The 21,015-nt window shown below is 38.9% G+C and overlaps 1 protein-coding gene and 1 long non-coding RNA gene across 2 annotated transcripts in view; both read right to left on the bottom strand.

Annotated features, from left to right (window-relative positions):
- LOC128516929 (uncharacterized) overlaps positions 1 to 21,015 on the bottom strand; it is a 32,764-nt gene that overhangs the window by 6,430 nt on the left and 5,319 nt on the right. The window lies entirely within an intron of this gene.
- On the bottom strand, positions 934 to 13,495 carry LOC128516928 (protein asteroid homolog 1-like). The gene is made up of 5 exons (XM_053490612.1): positions 13,331 to 13,495; positions 11,558 to 12,844; positions 8,505 to 8,721; positions 3,842 to 4,010; positions 934 to 1,758 (listed from the first exon to the last, which is right to left on the bottom strand). The coding sequence occupies exons 2-5, from the start codon at positions 12,824 to 12,826 to the stop codon at positions 1,554 to 1,556; spliced, it is 1,860 nt and encodes a 619-aa protein (XP_053346587.1). The 5' UTR covers positions 12,827 to 12,844; positions 13,331 to 13,495; the 3' UTR covers positions 934 to 1,553.

Genomic DNA, 21,015 nt, shown 5'->3' with positions numbered 1-21,015 from the left:
GTGTTGTTAAAAAAATTTTAGCCTCTCATTCTTTGTAGATTCTTCCTTCGAAAGGTCATATAAAAAAAATTTACTTTTAGAGCTCAGGATACAGCGTCTTCTTGACATGATGTAACGTTAATCCACGTGGAAATTGTACTGTTTGTGGACGGGCAAGTTTTTCACGACGTAGAACGTGGGCGGACATTATGCAAATATGTTACTTAGCGACGTAGATCCGTAACAGAAAAAGATTCGAATTACTAACGACTCGTTTATGTGAGCCGACTCTTTTTTTTAATAGACAAAAACTTCATTTATCGTGCACTGTCAGCGTCACAACTTTGCAGATAATTTATGTTCACATGCATCTACATGACACACTGCATGAAAGATCATATTTGAAAAAAGCATAATAGGGGCACTTAAACGTATATGTTGAGACAAGTGGAAAATGAATATGTCTTTGAATAGCTACATAATTAGGATTCGTGTGAAATGTACTATCATGGCCTTAGGGTCATTATTTCTCCATATGTCAGTAAAGTCCAGTTGTTTAGTAATATAATTCAGCACTCGAGATTTTTGTGCACGGCTTCTGATCCAGCACTCATCTATCTAATCAACCATCCTGAATTGTGTTGAGATCCCCTCGCACCAACACCATCCTCTAGTCATTACTTTATTTATCTCTTTAAAAGAATTCCTCCTTCTCCTCGTACAGGGCAAATATGTTTAATATTGAAAGTTGTCAATTTCAATGATATATTCTCTTGTAGATCACAGCCCTGTTCCATATCTTCCCCCCATATCATTTATTACTTTTTCCACAGTGAGTGGTGTACTGTTATTAACTGAGAAAGCTACTTTCCTTTTCTTACTGTACAAAGCATAAACTAATACATGGTTAAACCATTCCCTTTTTATTTTTTTTTATGTTCAGTTTTCACTAAATGTGTTTTCTTCTACTAATGCTATTGAACATTATTGAACAACTTCTTCAGTAGGCTTATTATCTTTTTCCTCTTTATGGAATGTTTCCCACCACATATGATATAAAACAGAAAATTATAAGCTGAAATGCACACATCACATAAAAATGCACAGAACCGCTTAGAGTAAAAACAAGCAAAGACCAGAACACATACGTCTCCTATTAAACTATTATGCAAAAAGAAAAATAACAGGAAAGAATGCATTATGTGCACCTGCAGCTTTCTACCAGTTTGTTACTAAAAGCTCTTCATATACACTTTAGCAAGCTGATTATTAGTAGATTCATGGCAGAGAGCTTGTAAGTCGGCCTCTATGATGTACATGATAATACACATGTGAGTAACAGCTCCCCCTTGTTGGGGTAAAAATACATCTGGTACAATTCAGGAGATGCTTTACTATTAAAACACTATTAAACTCAGTGTAATAGTGATATGCTGGCAATAATAAATGAGAAAGATGAATAATTACAGAGACTCTAATCACAGGGTCTGAAAAAAAGCAGTGCTAAATTAAAATTTATATTCAGATTCAGTTAATTATTTTTTTTTTCTGTTGCAGTCATATAAAGTGCCTCTTCACACATTCGCACTGTCCTTTTTATTGGACATCAGATGTGGGAACACATTTCTCAGATTATCCGCTGGATCGTTGCGCTTCACAGCAGCCTGTAGATTTCGGTAAAGGTCTACAGCGAAAGAGGCTCCGGCGAGAAGAGACTCGGGTTCGACGCCCCTCATCAGCCTGTGACCGATGGTGTGTACCAGAGGGCCGTTGTATAACCTACGAAATGCACACAAAGTTCACACACTGCTGAACCTGGATCATAGTTCAGCAATAACACAACACTCATTAATCTCAGGTTTCTTGTTGTAAACGTATGGTGTGTGGAGCTGGACCTCTCCAAGTAAGTAGTGTAACGCCTTAACTTGACTCCCATAATGGTTTAAAGCTTGAAGGTGGGATTGGCCAGAACATGGTTGACTCCACCCCAGAACTGTTGGGAGCTTTTAACTTCCAAAGTTTTAATTTTGTCTCAAAACACCCTGAGTGATCTCAAGTGCCTTTTCTTCGCTTTGTGCTTCATCCATTTGTCAATCACCTTGCTATCTAACACACCCACACCTATGACTTTTTTATACAATAACATTGCAGGAGTTTTTTTTTTTTAAATAACTACTGTACATTGTGAGGTTTTATGACTCACTGTTTACTCTTTAATCAGAGAGTTTTACTGTAATTATTTACAAAACTTCTTTCTATTCTAAGCACATGTGCGGAACGTGATGGATCCAAACGCGGGAAGATGACGGCAGTCAGAAGGGCGTGGTCGAGGAGCGGAAGCGGGGTCGAAACCAAAAGTCAGGCGCCGAAGTGTTAGAACAAAAACAAAAGGCGGGAGGCGTAGTCAAAAGGAAGAGCAGAGATTTGAGAACCGGAAGATCAAAGAGCGGGGCATTTAATCCAAAAACGTTGTCAAGAAGCCGAAAACCAGAAGAGGAAGCGCGAGGTCAAAACTGGGAGATCATAGAGCGAGGCAAACAAATCCAACACGAGAAACCAAAAGCGAAAACGAGAAACAAAGCAAGCGTGGCAACGTGAAATCCAAGGAGAAAATAAACACGAAAAATTCAAGGCACAAAACACACCATACTCTAGCAGTTAGAGCCACACACAGCGTGTGCTTAAATGCTGGATTAATCCTGGGGAAATGGGAAATTGGTGAGCAGATGGGGCGGAAATGGGGGCATGGGAAATGCGCACGACGAGCTAGGGAAAACATGAGCACGTGAGGAGAAGTGACAGCGTGGGAAAAAGGCGGCAGACAGGGCGTGAATCATGACAACATGTATCTTTACTTATTTACAAAGAACTCATCTTTCCACATAAGTGTTAGGATTGCAGGACGAGATGGTTCCAAGTGCAGTGGCGCAACTCCTATGAATTTATTATGTTGTAAACTGCTGGACGTGAGATTGGAAACTGGCTTGGCAGCGGGGTTTCTTAACGAATGTGTTTGTAGCTGGGGCGCTTGCTGCTCTGTGTCGGGAAGCTGCGTGTGCAGATAGAGCGAGAGGCGCGGGAATGCGAAAGCTGGAGTGAGAGCTCTGTGTATGACGTGAGCCTGGGAGAAATGCGGAAGTGCAAAGAGCCGGTGAAAGGGCTTTGTTTGTAGCGTGACTCATGCCATGGTGCGAAGATGTGGAGAGCCAGTGAGAGTATGAAGAAATCGCCCATATTGATATGATTTCGCGATATTTATAGCGCATATCTCCCATTTTCCAAGAGGAGATCCCTGACCTAAACAAAGTACCCACTGAATATCATATAAATATGGCCGATTTCTTCATGGTGGTGGCTGGTTTTGTTAAGCTTACTCGTGGTCGAAGGAGAGCAGAGTTTAGAGCCAGAAAGACGAGAGAAAAGTCTGTGATCCAAGTTCGTAGTCGTTGAAACTATCCCAATGGTCGATAACAAAATCCGTGAGCATGGAAATCCAAACGTAAGACAAAAAGCGAGGTCGAGAAAAACGAAGCGTGGTCGGTAGCGAAGAGTCAAGGCATGGAAAAAACGCTGGAAAATTGGGATATGAAAGGCACACAATAACCGGGCAAAGAGGTGGTGTCAGTGTGTGGTTTAAATAGGTAAGGGAGATGATTACAGATGCCGCACAGGTGTGTGGCAAGCGCAAGGTAGTGAAATATAAGGAGTGATTGAGAACGTGGAACAGGAGTGCTTCTGACATTATGGCAGAGCTGTGGCTTGGCGGTTCGTGACAATAAGGGTCCATAGAGATGCTTTAAGTTGATAATGCTGTTATGAATGTATAGATAAAAAAAAAAAAAGGAATAAGAAGTGGACGTACCATGCTAGCTCCGGCTCGGGCACTGGATGGTTCAGCAGCTGGTTTAGAACATAGCTGTCCTTTAAACAGGACAGCCACTGACAGTAAGCGTGAGCCAGCTCCAGGTCCAAATGCGTCTCACCATTGTGATGCTGAAGGCTTTTAATCCTCAAAATCACAGTGCCTGCCTCTGCATACAGGAGAAGAACAGGAGACATCAAGCACATGTCCAAAAGACAAGTCACAATTCTGAGAAAAAGTGATAAATCTTTTTAGCAATAAAGTGCTGCTGCAGCAATCTGGAACATGTGCCTGTGAAATAATCTATTACAGAACTCACAGTGAACACTATAATTATTGGATTTCACGTTTTAGCACTTCCGTTAAGTCATGCACTCTACGTGTGCTACAGAAACAAAGCTTGTGTAAAACATGTCTTGATCCATGAATATTGCTGTTTGATGCAAAATTTTAGGCACCCCTTGATAAATAACAGATTTTGGTGATTTTTTAATTACAAAAGATGTCAACACATTCTCTCTTGGCAATAGAAAAAAATGCACAATATTTTCAGCAAACAGTGATGCATAGTTACTTTTTATGCCATAAATTGAACGAAAAAAAAAAATTAAAACAGTATTATGGTACTGTGCAAACGGTTTGGCCACCCTAAGAGTTGAAGTCTCAGATTCTTTTTACAAGGTTTGAGACCTTAATTAGCTTGTTAGATCTGATGCATAGCAACAGCTGTAATTAGTACAGTGGTTACTCATGTGAAATGTCTATGACTGCCACGCACTCTGTCGCGGCAAACGGCAACAGCCAAAATAAATCTGTCGCAATTCAAAGTAATTTGTGAAATGACCGCCAGGTGGCGCAAAGGGACATTTTGCAAACAGCTGCAATTAATTTTGTTTAGACAGACGCTATGTTTCTATCTGTCTATAGTTATTGTTATTATTAAAGAAAACAGGACAAACAACAGCTCAAGGGCTTGTAAAAACATTTTTATTTTAAACAGTAAAAATGTCAATTTTGGAATCCACAGACGCTTAGTGGTCCGAACACAACGTAATAATCTTTGTATAATGTGCACTCTTTCCCTTTGCCAAGTTTGGATCTAAAGTCAGATGAACACGTGTGCCGATATGAGAGATTTATAAGAGATTTCTCTTTCTCAGAAATATAACAAACACACATTTATACGTGGTAAATAAGCGCTGTCTTTGCGGCGCTGTGCGAAACGCACGCCGATGTAAACCGCCGTATCTCAGTCATAATATACAAATATGTTTTAGCTGTGTAGTGGACCGTGCGCGCACAACCTCTCGCAGGCGAGCCTCTGAATACGCCGGTTTAACGGGGGTGGGAATAAGAAACACCGCACCAGCAGAACTAGACTAATGATTATAAATGCGTCGGGGAAAACAGCAAGGAAACTGACTGGCCATTTTAATAATTCATTGATAAGTTGATTTCTTTTCGTTTCGGCTGTGAGTGGATGCGCTGTAGTAATCCACGTTTCATACAAATTACATAAGCTGATTTTCCCCCCCATTAGTCTATATAAAAGCAGACATTTTGCACGTATATTTTTCACGTCTGTGGGGCGAGTATACACGGACTTTCGGTTTATTTTCTGACGCGCTCAAGTTCACAGAAACCGATACAGAATAGCGCTGTATCCCTGTTTGCTTTCATTATTTTAAAACATCATAACGTTTTGTCGTCATTGTGTGTGCACTTAAATAAAAGTAAAGTCTTATAAAGGCTATGTAGCTTATATAGGTTTATTATATCGTTTTTGCCCATTAATCTGACAACACCTGTGACTCGCCCACTTTTCCTAATACACACACCCAGAGTTTTCTGGCTACGCGAGTGTTACACATGATAAAATATAAAGGCTTACTGTGTTAACATTTACTTTGCTTAAATTCAATGGAACTAAGAAACCCCTATATTTAAGTTCTAAATTTGTACTGTAATTTTAGTACTGTGATGATAAATTCGTTTAATGTTTCACTTGTATTTTATAAGGTTTTTGCCGGCGGTGGTACAGCACAACGGCGGTGCTGGGATGTGAAAATGTTATTTGTTAAAATGTTTTTATTATTTATTTAGAAACATTATGATTATCATAACAGCCTACTGCATTTAATTCTTATAACAACACAAAAACACGTCGACATCTGCTGACGCAGTAGCACGGCCTGACAATGTTTTAATTTTTATTGTAATTTATTTTCGTTTATTTCAGTTAATAAATCTACTACAAATTTAAAGAACACAAAATATAAGATGACGAAAAACATACATGCGTAGCTTTTCTAATTACACATGATAAAATCTAAAGACTCACTGTGTTAACGTTTACTTTGCTTCAATTCGATCCTAATAAGATTTAATTTAAATTCTACATTTGTACTGTAATTTTAATACTGTGATTATGAATTTGTTTAACTACAACGTTTCACTTGATTTTATCGGCTACTATGTGCAGCTCTAACGGAGCGCGGCTCATTAATCCTTAAGAGAATGAACTGATGCCCGAGGCGTCAGTCTATAGTTATATAGCGCCACTTAGAGGTAGAAGCCAGCAAACGCACAAACACAAATGTCGCCACCGTGAGGCGTGGCGGTAAAACCAGAATACCGCATGAGTAACATCTGTAAATGGCAATTTCAAAGTGGCAATATTACCCTTGAAAGGACTTCTTATAACCAAATGTCTATTTATCTCTCACAGAACTACCTTAATGATCCCAACCAATCTGGATTTAAAGAGGCACATTCCCCAGAGACTGCCCTTCTGTTAGTCACTGAGAAGCTCCATGCTGCTAGATAAACGAAACTATCATCTGTCCTCATTCCCCTGGACCTGTCCACAGCATTTGACACGTTGAACCACAAGATTCTCTTGTCTTTTTTTAAAAGCCTTGGAATCTGTGGATTAGCGTGGGAATGGTTTGCTTCCTACCTAGAAGATAGGTTGTATGAGGTAACATGGAGGAGATCCACATCTGCCCCATGACACACTATACTGGTGTCCCACAAGGCTCAGTACTTGGTCCTCTTCTGTTCTCCCTCTATACCTGGTCTCTTGGTAAGGTCATAACATTGCACGTATTTTTATACCGTTGTTATGCAGATGACACACAACTTATTCTCTCCTTTCCTCCCTCAGACACTCAGGTTTCTACCCAGATCTCAGCATGCCTGACAGACATTTCGTCCTGGATGGCAGCTTATCAGCTGAAGCTCAATCTGAGTAAAACCGAACTGCTATTCATCCCTGGTGATTTATTCCCAGGTCAAGACCTTGTGATCTCCCTGGACAACAATCAGATCACTCCTTCAGCCACTGCCCGCAATCTTGGGGTAACTGTGGACAATCATCTGTCATTTTCCCCACACATCGCTAACCTACTCACTCTTGACTATTTCTTCTCCACAACATCAGAAGAATCCACCCATTTTTTTTATTTACAGGCTACTCAGGTGCTACTTAGTTGTTTAGTCCCTTATTATTTCAAGACTGGACTACTGCAACTTACTCCTGGCAGGTCTGCCTCTGTCCACTATTCGTCCTCTGCAGCTGATCCAGAATGCCGTTTTTAACCTTCCCAAGTACTCGCCTTATTCCACCATCTCTTAGGGATTGAGCAAGACATTCATCCAGACTATTTTCTGTTCTGGCAACTAAGCGTGGGAACGAACTTCCTCTGGATGTCCGTACAGCGGAGTCTTTGACAATCTTTAAACTACGACTCACGACGTATATGTTTTTCGATACTTGGACTAATCCCCCCCCCCAAACTGCCCCCCCTTCCAACAAAATACCAGCAAACTCGGGAAGCAAACATCACACCATCTGTAAAAAAGCTGAAGCTAAAAAGAGGATGTCTTCTACAACAAGACGATGATCCTAAGCATACCTCGAAATCCACTATGGAATACCTCAAGAGACGCAAGCTGAAGGTTTTGGAACGGCCATCACAGTCCCCTGATTTAAACATCATTGAAAATTTGTGGGTAGATCTTAAAAAAGCTGTGCAAGTAAGACGACCAAAGAACTACAGACCCTAACCCTAACCCTAACCCTGTAGGGTGCCCAAACTTTTGCACAGTGCCACAGTAATGTTTTTATTTTTTATCTTTGTTTAATTTATGATATAAAAATAACTATGCATCACTGTGATGAAAATATTTAGCATTTTTTCCATTTCCAAAAGAGACTGTTAACATCTTCAATTAAAAAAAAAAATCATCAAAATCTGTTATTTATCAAGGGGTGCCTAAACATTTGCATAAGACTATATCTCAATTTAATCTATTGATCTTTTTTATTTTTCTCTTTTACCATATCTTGGTTTAATCTTTAAATGTGCTTACATTTATGGTATTTAAATGTAACATTTTTTTTTAACCTTCCGATCAATAGTCTAACACTATTCATGTTCAGCAGAAATCTATCTCTGCTCTTTAACTACCTTGGGTTAAGTCTTCATTTATCTTAGATTTAATCTTAAACTATTTTAGGTTGTATCTTAAACTATCTTGTTAACATCTTCAATTATTTAATTAATTATCTTACTCATCTAATCTTGTCTAATCACTATCCCAGTTTGTTCTTTATCTGTCCTGACCTGTCTATCTGTTCCCATCTCAGTCTGATCTTTACCCTTTTCAGTCTGATGTTCTCTGCACAGGTGTCCGTAGACCAGGTTGATGAGTAAAGCCCAGAACATTTTAGCTGTTGGCTCGGGCTGTGCATGTTTCAGCCAGAAACCAGTGACATACACGACTAGCTGCAGATTTGCTGGGATGAGGAGTGAATTGAACGCCGAAGACACACACAGAGCATCCAACAGGATCTGCAGGCGCACATTCTCCGGTGACTAGAACAGAAGATTACAAAATGTGTATTATCTTAATAATCATAAATAATTTCAGTGCTTTATAAATGTAATAATTTCTGCATTCTGAAACTAAAGAACACGTAAGTGTATTGTACGTGTATTGTAACACTCTAAAAAACGCTGGGTTGTTTTTTCTACCCAAGCGCTGGGTTGCCTCTGTTGGGTCATTTTTCTGGGTTATTTACAGAGAGTTGGGTAGTTTTTGTGTAACCCAGCTGCTGGGTTGAAGTTTGATTGGCTCCTCCCCCAAAGTTCACCGGTGGATTCAGCGGCTGTCAGTCAGAGCTTCGTGTCTCTCTTGAGCTCCCACACCGCTGATGACGGTTCATTTAAGGGAAAATGACGTTAAATACAAGGTCTGTATACACATGTTCACTCACCTAAGTCACATATGACTGAAAAAATATTACAATATATAACATTTATTACTGTTACCGTGTTAAGGTTACACTTAAACTTTCAGGCTGGCCTGAGGTAAGATAATTTAGCTGACAATAGCTGCTATAGTTAGCCAAAGAACCCCATCTGTGTGTGAAGGAAACGGATAAGATGTCTGAGCTTTTTATCTTTCTCTGTAGAATGTTTGCAGGGTGACGAAACTGTAACTGTAGAATTAGCATGACGCTAGCATTTAGTTAGGTTGCTAGCGTTAGCACCCACATTAACATAAGAACTTTATTAATCTCACTGTTTGAGACAATAAAATGCTTGGGTGTTACAAAACAGTGACCCTCTCACAAATATACACACCTGCTAACCTCCCGTTTTTACTAGCTAGTAATTTACTCCGCGGTCAAAAGTCGCCCGCGTTTCTCTCGAGTTATAACAATATTTTACACCTTTCACCCTTTGGCAAGTAGTATGCAAATATGACGGCTGCATGTAAGCTAACCAGGTAGCTCTCTTTAACCAAAGTTGCTTGTGACTCAGACTAAATTAACTATCAGTCAGCTGTACAGATAACTACTAGATGGAAGTATTAATATTTGGGTGATTGTAATGTGCCAGTATGACCCCAGCTATGACAATGCATCTCCTCGGTAATTAGCTTAAAATCAACACAGACCACAAGACCAACTAGTCTGACTAAAAAAATAAAATTATTTATATATATATATATATATATATATATATATATATATATATATAATATAAACTTTATCCCAAAAGCCATGCTTATTTTGCTGTTTTATTTTTGGTAGTAGCTGTCTCCATGTTTTTGTTTCAGGTTACCTATACCCTAGCTTTGTCATTTTTTTATTTAGTATAAATCCTATTACACATTAAATTGATAGTTTTATTCAGTTTAATCTTTGTTATTAAACAAATTTTTAACTTTCTTTCATTTCTTTCTAAGGTTGGCACCAACATGGTGGAATACCTCCAGCAGGCTGAAGTGTCAAGGCCGTACACCTACTGTACATCCTGACGTTGGGAGATAATGACCAGCGCTGGTCTTAGGCATTCGTCATTCTGGTGGGACAGGCTCTGGAGCAATGCACACTACTTAGGGCGGTTGATGTGTGCTTCAAGCCATTTGATATTTTTGACATTAACTATCCAAAGTAGTGTGCTCCTGTATAGGACTTTTTGTAATGTTGCTATGAAATAGCGAGGCCTACTTGAAAAGTCATAGACAGTGTTTGTATGGTAAAATAGGACCAGGGCTGGATAGTTTTGTTCTGCAAAAAAAATATCTAATGTCCCAAAGAGATCCTGCTCTGTAGAAGCTGCCTCAGCCTATTTGTGTTATTACTCCATTCTGCCCTTATGAGTAATAGTATAGTAATGATGTCGCTGTTGATTATCTGTTCTTGTGCTTTTGAAAAATAAATGTTTTTTTCTATGAACATTTAATAGGATGTTGTTTATTGCATATATGTATGGTTTGCAAAACTTAAAAAAAAAAAAATTTAATAAACCAGTATATCAAAGTAATTTAACTGTTTAATAGACGTGGGTATTTTTTTTTTTTTTTACAGATTCACTGTAAAACATGAAAATAATAATAACTTATTTGTGAGGTAAAATTAACTCAACATTCCAGTTAAAATGAACCAACATCTGGGTAGAACATTTGACCAATTTATTTGGTAGAATTAACCCAGCATTATAGTTAAATATGACCCAGCATTTGGGTTGAATATTTAACCCATTTTGCTGGGTTAAATTAACCCAGCATGTAGTTAGTCCAATAGTTACCCAGCAGCTGGGTTAAAAACAACCCAGATTGGGTTGTTTTTAACCCAGCATTTTTTAGGGTGAAGGCATGTAATTTATGTAGATAAAATAATTTTATTTTAGTTATGGATTCGTCTGTGGTGGGATCAAATAACAATTACACCCTGTCGTCTCTTCTCAGTTGAAGCTCATTAATCTTTGAAAGAGCAGATTTTGTGTGCACAGTGCTGGTAAATTTGAAAGCATACATTTTTAATATTCTATAGCAGGGCTCCTCAAAGTCCAGACTCCAGCTTGGATCTGGACTACATAGCAAGTTAATCCAGACCTAGGATTGTAAGTTCCAAGCAAGTTTAATAAAAGTAATTTGCTTTGCTTCTGGACCTTTGACCTCGACGAGAAGTCAGATTTGGACTTTTCAATATTAAGTTTGAGAACCCCCATTTTATAGGTATCACAGAGCCTACAGGTACTGTAAATCACAGAATGAAGAGTTAGTTTTTTTAGAAAGTGTCCTAAAAGAGAACTATGTGGAACTCTTTGGGAAACTCTTATAGTACATGATTTGTAAAATGAAAAGTTTAGTTAAATCATAATAACTAATAGTAACACTGAGATAAATCATCAGCACTACCTCCCATAGCGAGTCCAGGTGAAGGTCTGTTACACGTCTTGGTGGAACAGCTGGAACCATGGAGCTGGTCAGGTTTATTCCCTGCCTGTCATATTCCTCCACATTATATTGCTGGTCTTTTCCAGAAAAAGTGCTGCAATCACCAACTTTCTGCCACCTGGTACACAGCAAAACGCCGTACATCGCCTGTCTAATCGGCTGAGATATCTTACTGCTGCTGGTCAGTGCAAAGTTCTCCACCTGAATGCTCATCATGTCTCTCCTCAGTATCAGGATTTGAATGATGATGGAAGCCAGCTTGCCTTCTGCCAGAGGTTTCAGAGTCCAGTCTGGCAGGTTCTGCAAAGGGCCTGGAGGCCTTCTTGGTGGTTCTCCACTCCTAAAGAACTGGGCTATGGAGCTGGGAGTGAGTCGGTATTCTTCCATTCCCTGGTATATTGCATCTTCCATTCCCTGATGTATTGCTTTCTCCCCTAGGGGTCTGAGGAGAGCAGCGATGGCTTCTTCTGGGCTGCGAAACTGTGACAGCCAAATGAGTAAGCCATGAATCTGGGCCCTTCTTCCAGGTCTGGTAGAGAAGTTTGGAAACATACTTTTGTCCAGTTTGGTGACGTCATTTCCCAGGATGGTGGCAAAAAGTGGAAGGTGATACTTGTTCATGCCTTTAAAAGCATTACATAAAGTATCAACATGGTATGACTTGGTAGGAATGTAATTATTTTGTCTCACTTCCCTCCACTGGAAATGAGGGATGGGCAAATATCCACTTTTGAGGCTGTAGATATAAAAATCGCTGTCGTTGGACAGAACAGGACAGTTCCACTCGTTGGCCAATGCAGCTACTTCCCAATCTGCCTCTCCCAGACACTGAATAAAGGGAACTGCGAGTTTCCGGAGGATCTGCCTGAACACATCTGTCACAAAAATAGGTAAAATTTGTCCTGAACCTCCCCTGGACACGGTATTGGCTTTTTTTATTTTATCTTGACGTCTTGCATTATTGGTGTCCAATTTTTTGCCACTGACGTCGTCCCCTCCATCGAGCACCACATAGGGCTCAATACTGCACATTTTAAGATTTTTAAAAAACAATGTGACAATTTCCTCGAATCCTTTGTAATCTCCGCAGTGTACTTGGTCCAGAGAAGATCTGAAGTAAAGATTGTAGTACAGATTGGATCCATCAATGATGAGTTTGCTTTCTCTAAAGCAGTGACTTTTCAGAAAGTCACTCTTCTCGATGTAGCTCTGCAGACCCTGAACTCCCATTGTGAGACAAGTTTGATCCTGAATAAACAAAACACTGCAGTTAAGTAAAATATTCTGCAAAAATCTGATATAAAGAAAGCACTATTCTCGACATTTTAATATATAAATGGCAATAAAAATTTTTTTTTACTCGTGTTTAGTTCAGTTTATGATGCAGTTTATCATTATTACAATGACAGCAAGAAAATTGTATAATTTGGCTGTTAAATTGTATATATTTCAAAAAGTTATTTTTCTGTGTTTTATGACTTCTGATACTGTATAACACAGGGTAAAAAAACATAAATTATAAACAAGATTCTTGATCTCCTAGAAATTATATTTAAATGCAAGGCAATTACACAGGACGATGATGAACATTGTGTTTTTTATTGCTGGTGTGATTTTTATCAGTGGCCCTCTGCAACATGTCATTTTATGTTTATATAAAAGTATAAATAAGTAATTATTAAAATAAGCATGTTTTTGAGTCTTATATAATATAAGCATGTTTTTGAGTCTTACCTTTAACTCCCTGTAAAGCCTTCAGTAAGCAGATCAGTAAGTAAGTGAGCAGAAGAAGGCTGTTGTTCTGAAGTCTTGCTGTAGTTTCGTGTCTCAAACCGCACAGTGTTCTCCACAGGCTCTCTCACAGGCTGCTGGTGTGATTTGGGACGCGCCCGATGTGACCCCCTTTGTCAACCAGCAGTAAAATGAAACTTAGTGATAAAAGAAATCGAAAGTTAGAGAGCAGCAGGATGTGGTTTGTGGTATATTCTGTTATTTAATCAATTTGTTTATCTATTCATTTCATTTAGTTGGTCATTAAAGCTGTTATTTTATTTATTTATACATTTATTTATTTATTTATTAAAACATGGCATGCTGTTTTTTAATGTATTTAATTAATTTATTTATTTAATTAATTAATTTATTTAATTATTTACATTTACAGTGGGCGTTTGGCAGACTTTCTCATCTAGAGTGAAATTTCTGTCACTGTGTAAATCTTTACACTGGGTTACTAAGTTACTAAGTGTCATCAGTCAAACACTGTTGGAAAGGGTTTGTTTCCCCCCCACCCCTTTTTGTGGGGAGATTAATCCAAATATTGAAAAAATAGATTTTTAGTCATCGTTTAAAGATACAGTACTGGCAGAGACTCATCTGTACAGACATCTAGAGGAAGTTCACTCCACCGTCTAAGTGCCAGAACAAAAACTCCATGTATTCCACGATCCCTGAAAGATGGTTCTGGTGCTGGATGATCAGAGGGAATGTTGTGCGGTGCAGGGTAGCTGGGTGCTGGGCCGTTTTTAGCTTTGTAGGCATCAGGGTTTTGAACTTGATGCAAGCAGCTACAGGAAGCAATTACTTAATAAAGTTGAGCAACGTGTGAAGGAAATAAGATTTTAATTAACTTCCTTCTGCTTTATCCTGATAAAACAGAAGTTCTAGTCCTAGGACCACAAGCAGCTAGAAGCAAGCTTTTTGATCACACTGTAACTTTAAAAGGCCTTTCTGTACCATCAAGTGCAACAGTAAAAGACCTCGAGGTGATTATAGGTTCTAGTCTTTTATTTGAAGCTCATGTAGATAATATTACCAGGATAGCATTCTTTTACCTCAGAAATATTGCCAAGATAAGAAATATATTGTCACTAAACAATGCATAAGAACTAGTTCATGCTTTTATCACCTCTAGGTTGGACTATTGTAATGCCCTAGTTGTTTAACTAGATGCATAAACAAGATTTAGTTAGTTGTAACAAAGATGGTCTCCACACAAAGGTAAGTATCAAAATGAGAAGGTTTTATTTATTAGAACGTAATTCATGGCAGAGTCTTTAGCTTGTAGCAGGTAAAGCTAGAATAGCATAAACCGTAATCTTGGAAGGCATGAGGATCAACTTGTAATCCCATCTTCTCCCTCTTTTTTGAGAGAACACGGAACGATAGTGAGTCAAACCTGAAGCTGACGGGATCCAGCTAAGACCAACACACCAGTGCGACGCGGAGCGCCACGCTTAGGAACTGCAACTGGGAAGCTTTTGAAATCAGAGGTACAGGTAAGTATTAATCTTCTTACTTGGAAGTCTGTAGTTGAGTCCACACTCATGGGTACGAGCCCAGACATTGCCGCATGGTTTGTGGTCTTTATGTGTTCGTGCTGATTAGTGACAGGTGGTTGTGATTAGTGCTCTGGTGATAAAGGGCGCTGTGTCAGATTGAGTTTGGAGCCTGGCCTGGCTCCAATAACAAACTGGACTCCATATGAACTTCTCCACATCTCCTGTTCTACTGAACTTCCAGCCTCCTAACACACAGTATGAGTGCAGATCAATCCCTGCTATCCGTTATCCCCCAGATGAGGATGGGTTCCCTGTTGAGTCTGGTTCCCCTCAAGGTTTCTTTCTATTACCATCTCAGGGAGTTTTTCCCTCAGCACCGTCACCCTCGGCTCGTTCATCAGGGACGATCTGATCATTCTGACACACACACTCACATTCCATACAAACTTCAATAATTTTCTTTTGATTGTGCTTTGTAACAACAACAATTGTTAAAAGCACTATACAAACAAAATTGAATTAAATTGCAGAGAGCAGGGTGGGGTGCTTTGCGAAACCTGGGAGGGGTGAAAACGAAACGTGTAGCTGACAAAACAAGACTTCTCCAGTCACGTGTTGTACATAACATGAAGTTTATTTAGACTGGCCTGAAAATTACTGATTTAGTTACAGTTACTGTATAATGCTTGTGATGTCTCATGTGGCTGTTGGTTTGCGATCCAGAGGTTTCTGCATTGGGCAGAGAATCAGAGATGCCTTCACCCAGATAGATTTGTCATCCAAAACTTTATATTTATTTTAATTAAGAATATAGAGTAACACAGCTGGACAACCATGGAGAGTGTATAACACTCTTACAACCTGTGTGAAGTAGTATAATGTAAACTTAAAAATAATGCTCAAAATAATCAAAATTATTGAGTAGCATAAACTTAATTTTCTAAAACAGAAACAGAAACAGTTCTACTAAGCTAAATATTCTGGGTTTATGTGACTTTTTTATAGTTTTTGAGTGAATTAAACTGATTATTTTTAATTAACTGAACAAATTTGCCACTTAGGTGTATAATTTACCTGTACTTACTTCTTGTTGTTTCAAGTGAATTTGAACTTGAACTTGAACATTGTGTGTGTGCTTGCATGTGTGTGTGTGTGTGTGTGTGTGTGTGTGTAACCAATTGTTTGTGTGTAAATAAGTTAATATTTAAAAAATACTTAATTTTCCTAATAATGGTTGGGTCTTCATAAATTCAGCTGTAAAAGATTTTAGCAAGAAAAATATTTAATTCACTCTAAGCACTAATTTTACATACATTTATAGCTGGTTTAATGTGAGCACAAAGAAAATATTAAGGAATCACTGCTTAAGATAATAACGTAAGCAATTAGCTTATAAAACAAAAACTTAAGAGAAACTAAAGAGCTCAGAATTGTATAATCAATGAACAGTGTTCAACAATAGAGGGTTCTTTAACTATCGCAGGCAAAAAAAATATATGTTTGATTAAAAAGTTACGACTCGGTTGAGGTAAGGGTCATCATTTTATTGGCTTAGAAGGCTCACTTGCCCCAAGGTCAAAGTGAGACTTGCGACGTTGTGGGAACGTGCAACATGTGGATAGTTTTTAAGTTACGTTGGCGCCACAAGTGACTGCAGTGCAGGGAGGAGGATGTAAGCTTCAAGCTGTCGGCAGTTATCAGCAAGGTCGGTGTCACAGTAAGTGTTAAATGTGTTTTTAAACAGGGTTTATCTAGTGAACAGTTGCAGCAGTTTAATCAAGACAAAACTTGAAACAGCGTTTGTCAGTTACGTATACAGTGGTGTGAAAAACTATTTGCCTGTTTGTCACACTTAAATGCAAAAAAAAAAAATTTGCATGTTTGTCACACTTAAATGTTTCTGCTCATCAAAAACCGTTAACTTTTAGTCAAAGATAACATAATTGAACACAAAATGCAGTTTTTAAATGAAGGTTTACGTTATTAAGGGAGAAAAAAAACTCCAAATCTACATGGCCCTGTGTGAAAAAGTGATTGCCCCCCTTGTTAAAAAATAACTTAACTGTGGTTTATTACACCTGAGTTCAATTTCTGTAGTCACCCCCAGGCCTGATTACTGCCACACCTGTTTCAATCAAGAAATCACTTAAATAGGAGCTACCTGACACAGAGAAGTAGACCAAAAGCACTTCAAAAGCTAGACATCATGCCAAGATCCAAAGAAATTCAGGAACAAATGAGAACAAAAGTAATTGAGATCTATCAGTCTGGTAAAGGTTATAAAGCCATTTCTAAAGCTTTGGGACTTCAGCGAACCACAGTTAGAGCCATTATCCACAAATGGCAAAAACATGGAACAGTGGTGAACCTTCCCAGGAGTGGCCGGCCGACCAAAATTACCCCAAGAGCGCAGAGACAACTCATCCGAGAGGCCACAAAAGACCCCAGGACAACATCTAAAGAACTGCAGGCCTCACTTGCCTCAATTAAGGTCAGTGTTCACGACTCCACCATAAGAAAGAGACTGGGCAAAAACGGCCTGCATGGCAGATTTCCAAGGCGCAAACCACTTTTAAGCAAAAAGAACATTAAGACTCGTCTCAATTTTGCTAAAAAACATCTCAATGATTGCCAAGACTTTTGGGAAAATACCTTGTGGACCGACGAGACAAAAGTTGAACTTTTTGGAAGGTGCGTGTCCCGTTACATCTGGCGTAAAAGTAACACAGCTTTTCAGAAAAAGAACATCATACCAACAGTAAGATATGGTGGTGGTAGTGTGATGGTCTGGGGTTGTTTTGCTGCTTCAGGACCTGGAAGGCTTGCTGTGGTAGATGGAACCATAAGTTCTACTGTCTACCAAAAAATCCTAAAGGAGAATGTCCGGCCATCTGTTCGTCAACTCAAGCTGAAGCGATCTTGGGTGCTGCAGCAGGACAATGAACCAAAACACACCAGCAAATCCACCTCTGAATGGCTGAAGGAAAACAAAATGAAGACTTTGGAGTGGCCTAGTCAAAGTCCTGACCTGAATCCTATTGAGATGTTGTGGTATGACCTTAAAAAGGCGGTTCATGCTAGAAAACCCTCAAATAAAGCTGAATTACAACAATTCTAAAAAGATGAGTGGGCCAAAATTCCTCCAGAGCGCTGTAAAAGACTCGTTGCAAGTTATCGCAAACGCTTGATTGCAGTTATTGCTGCTAAGGGTGGCCCAACCAGTTATTAGGTTCAGGGGGCAATTACTTTTTCACACAGGGCCATGTAGGTTTGGATTTTTTTTCTCCCTAAATAACAAAAACCATCATTTAAAAACTGCATTTTGTGTTTACTTGTGTTATCATTGACTAATAGTTAAATGTGTTTGATGATCAGAAACATTTTGTGTGACAAACATGCAAAAGAATAAGAAATCAGGAAGGGGGCAAATAGTTTTTCACACCACTGTATTTACATTCGAAAGTCATGGATGTCTAGCAAGGAATAACTGATGAAATAGGTCTAATAAAAACAATGAACAACAAAGCATAATGTTACACATCAGCTAACTTATATCACTTTCCAAACGGACCATAGTCTATAGTTCCGCGTGTACGATTTAGCCAAATGTTACATTTGTTTCAAAGACATTAGGTGCTGAAATTGTTACGTCCATGCGTGACACGAGATTAAAAAAATCCATTGCTAATTTTGGCTGGTGTGCACAAAACTAGATAACTAAAAATATACATTTCCCAATGTGTTGGCGTGCCACTGATTGGCAAACTAGGGAGCTGGAGAGCATGTGCCATTGCAGAAATGTGCCAGTAAAGCCTGTAATTTGGCAAAAAATTAAAGAGCCGTTATGTGTTAAAGTATTGATTGATGACGTCTGTTTCTAAATATAAAACAGCGCTGAGATGTCTATAAGAAGAGGTCCACATTTATCATTTCCCTGCTTAATATTTAAACAGCCTTGTCTAATATATAGTACATACACTCACCTAAAAGATTATTAGGAACACCATATTAATACGGTGTTTGACCCCCTTTCGCCTTCAGAACTGCCTTAATTCTACGTGGCATTGATTCAAGGTGCTGAAAGCATTCTTTAGAAATGTTGGCCCATATGGATAGGATAGCATCTTGCAGTTGTTGAGATTTGTGGGATGCACATCCAGGGCATGAAGCTCCCATCCCACCACATCCCAAAGATGCTCTATTGGGTTGAGATCTGGTGACTGTGGGGGTCATTTTAGTACAGTGAACTCATTATCATGTTCAAGAAACCAATTTGAAATGATTCGAGCTTTGTGACATGGTGCATTATCCTGCTGGAAGTAGCCATCAGAGGATGGGTACATGGGGGTCATAAAGGGATGGACATGGTCAGAAACAATGCTCAGGTAGCCTGTGGCATTTAAACGATGCCCAATTGGCACTAAGGGGCCTAAAGTGTGCCAAGAAAACATCCCCCACACCATTACACCACCACCACCAGCCTGCACAGTGGTAGCAAGGCATGATGGATCCATGTTCTCATTCTGTTGCATGATGGATCCATGTTCTCACGCCAAATTCTGACTCTACCATTTAAATGTCTCAACAGAAATCGAGACTCATCAGACCAGGCAACATTTTTCCAGTCTTCAACTATTAAATTTTGGTGAGCTTGTGCAAATTGTAGCCTCTTTTTCCTATTTGTAGTGGAGATGAGTGGTAACCGGTGGGGTCTTCTGCTGTTGTAGTCCATTCGCCTCAAGATTGTGCGTGTTGTGCCTTCACAAATGCTTTGCTGCATACCTCGGTTGTAACGAGTGGTTATTTCAGTCAAAGTTGCTCTTCTATCAGCTTGAATCAGTCGGCCCATTCTCCTCTGACCTCTAGCATCAACAAGGCATTTTCACCCACAGGACTGCCGCATACTGGATGTTTTTCCCTTTTCACACCATTCTTTGTAAACCCTAGAAATGGTTGTGCGTGTAAATCCCAGTAACTGAGCAGATTGTGAAATACTCAGACCGGCCCATCTGGCACCAACAACCATGCCACGCTCAAAATTGCTTAAATCACCTTTCTTTCCCATTCTGACATTCAGTTTGGAGTTTAGGAAATTGTCTTGACCAGGACCACACCCCTAAATGCATTGAAGCAACTGCCATGTGATTGGTTGGTTAGATAATTGCATTAATGAGAAATTGAACAAGTGTTTTTAATAATTCTTTAGGTGAGTGTATATTGTATGTACTATATATTAGTATTTTCTATGTTTGGTGTAACATTAACATACATTTTTCTATCTGTACACATGAAAAAAACACATTATAACGAAAACAGTGTTAGTTGTATTCTCTGGTCATGATCATGTAACCTGTTAGTTGACTTGTACTTAATAATTAAACTATTTTGATTGAGCTATACACTTTCTAACATTAATTTTGTTTTTCTTTCAGGTTGTTGGCTACAGTATGATTTGGCAATGTAAGTTGTGCTCAGCTTCTTTTACTGACTCTGTTATTTAAATGCCCTTTATGTCCATTTCAGCAGCAATTTTCTGAATCAGTTCTTTTCTGCCATCTTAGAAGGCATTTAAGAAAATAATGAAACAGTGGCTTGCCCATATAAGGATTGTAGCTTTACCACAAATGTATACTCTACATTCAATTCTCAAAAAATTAGATCACACCAAGCAAGCGTTTCATCAGCCTTTCAAAATGACATTGTCAGTGAAGTTGGTGAAGCCAGTATTCCTGCAGTTGGTGGTGATTTGTATGAAGAACCTCCAGGCACAGATGAGGATCCAGTGGGGGATGATGGTCAGTTTGACACTGACGAACTAAAAAAACATCTCAAAATGAATTTATCTTTCTTATTTTTGAAGATGCAGGCAATCCTACAGATGTTACTCATGCGGTATTCTGGTTTTACCGTCACGCCTCACGGTGGCGGCATACCGCTGAGTGGTGCTATATAACTACAGACTGACGCCTCGGGCATCAGTTTTTTCTCTCAAGAATTAATGAGCCGCGCCGTTAGAGCTGCACATAAAAGCGGAGAAAAAAAAGTGAAACGTTGGAGTTAAACGAATTCATAATCACAGTATTAAAATTACAGTACAAATGTAGAATTTAAATTAAATTAAATCTTATTAGGATCGAA

The sequence above is a fragment of the Clarias gariepinus genome, unplaced genomic scaffold (assembly GCF_024256425.1).
Source record: "Clarias gariepinus isolate MV-2021 ecotype Netherlands unplaced genomic scaffold, CGAR_prim_01v2 scaffold_30, whole genome shotgun sequence".
Classification (NCBI taxonomy): domain Eukaryota; kingdom Metazoa; phylum Chordata; class Actinopteri; order Siluriformes; family Clariidae; genus Clarias; species Clarias gariepinus.
Note: the sequence above shows the minus strand (reverse complement) of the source record. Positions and strands in the feature narration are given on the sequence as shown.

What these genes read in the sequence shown, in the direction of transcription:
- LOC128516928 (XM_053490612.1), bottom strand. Translation starts at nt 12,826, where the DNA reads ATGGGAGTTCAGGGTCTGCAGAGCTACATCGAGAAGAGTGACTTTCTG. An exon ending in AGAACATCAGACTGAAAAGG is followed by an intron (nt 4,011 to 8,504) that starts GTAAAGATCAGA and finishes TCCTGTATGCAG; the next exon opens with AGGCAGGCACTGTGATTTTG. An exon ending in CCCGAGCCGGAGCTAGCATG is followed by an intron (nt 1,759 to 3,841) that starts GTACGTCCACTT and finishes TGCATTTCGTAG; the next exon opens with GTTATACAACGGCCCTCTGG.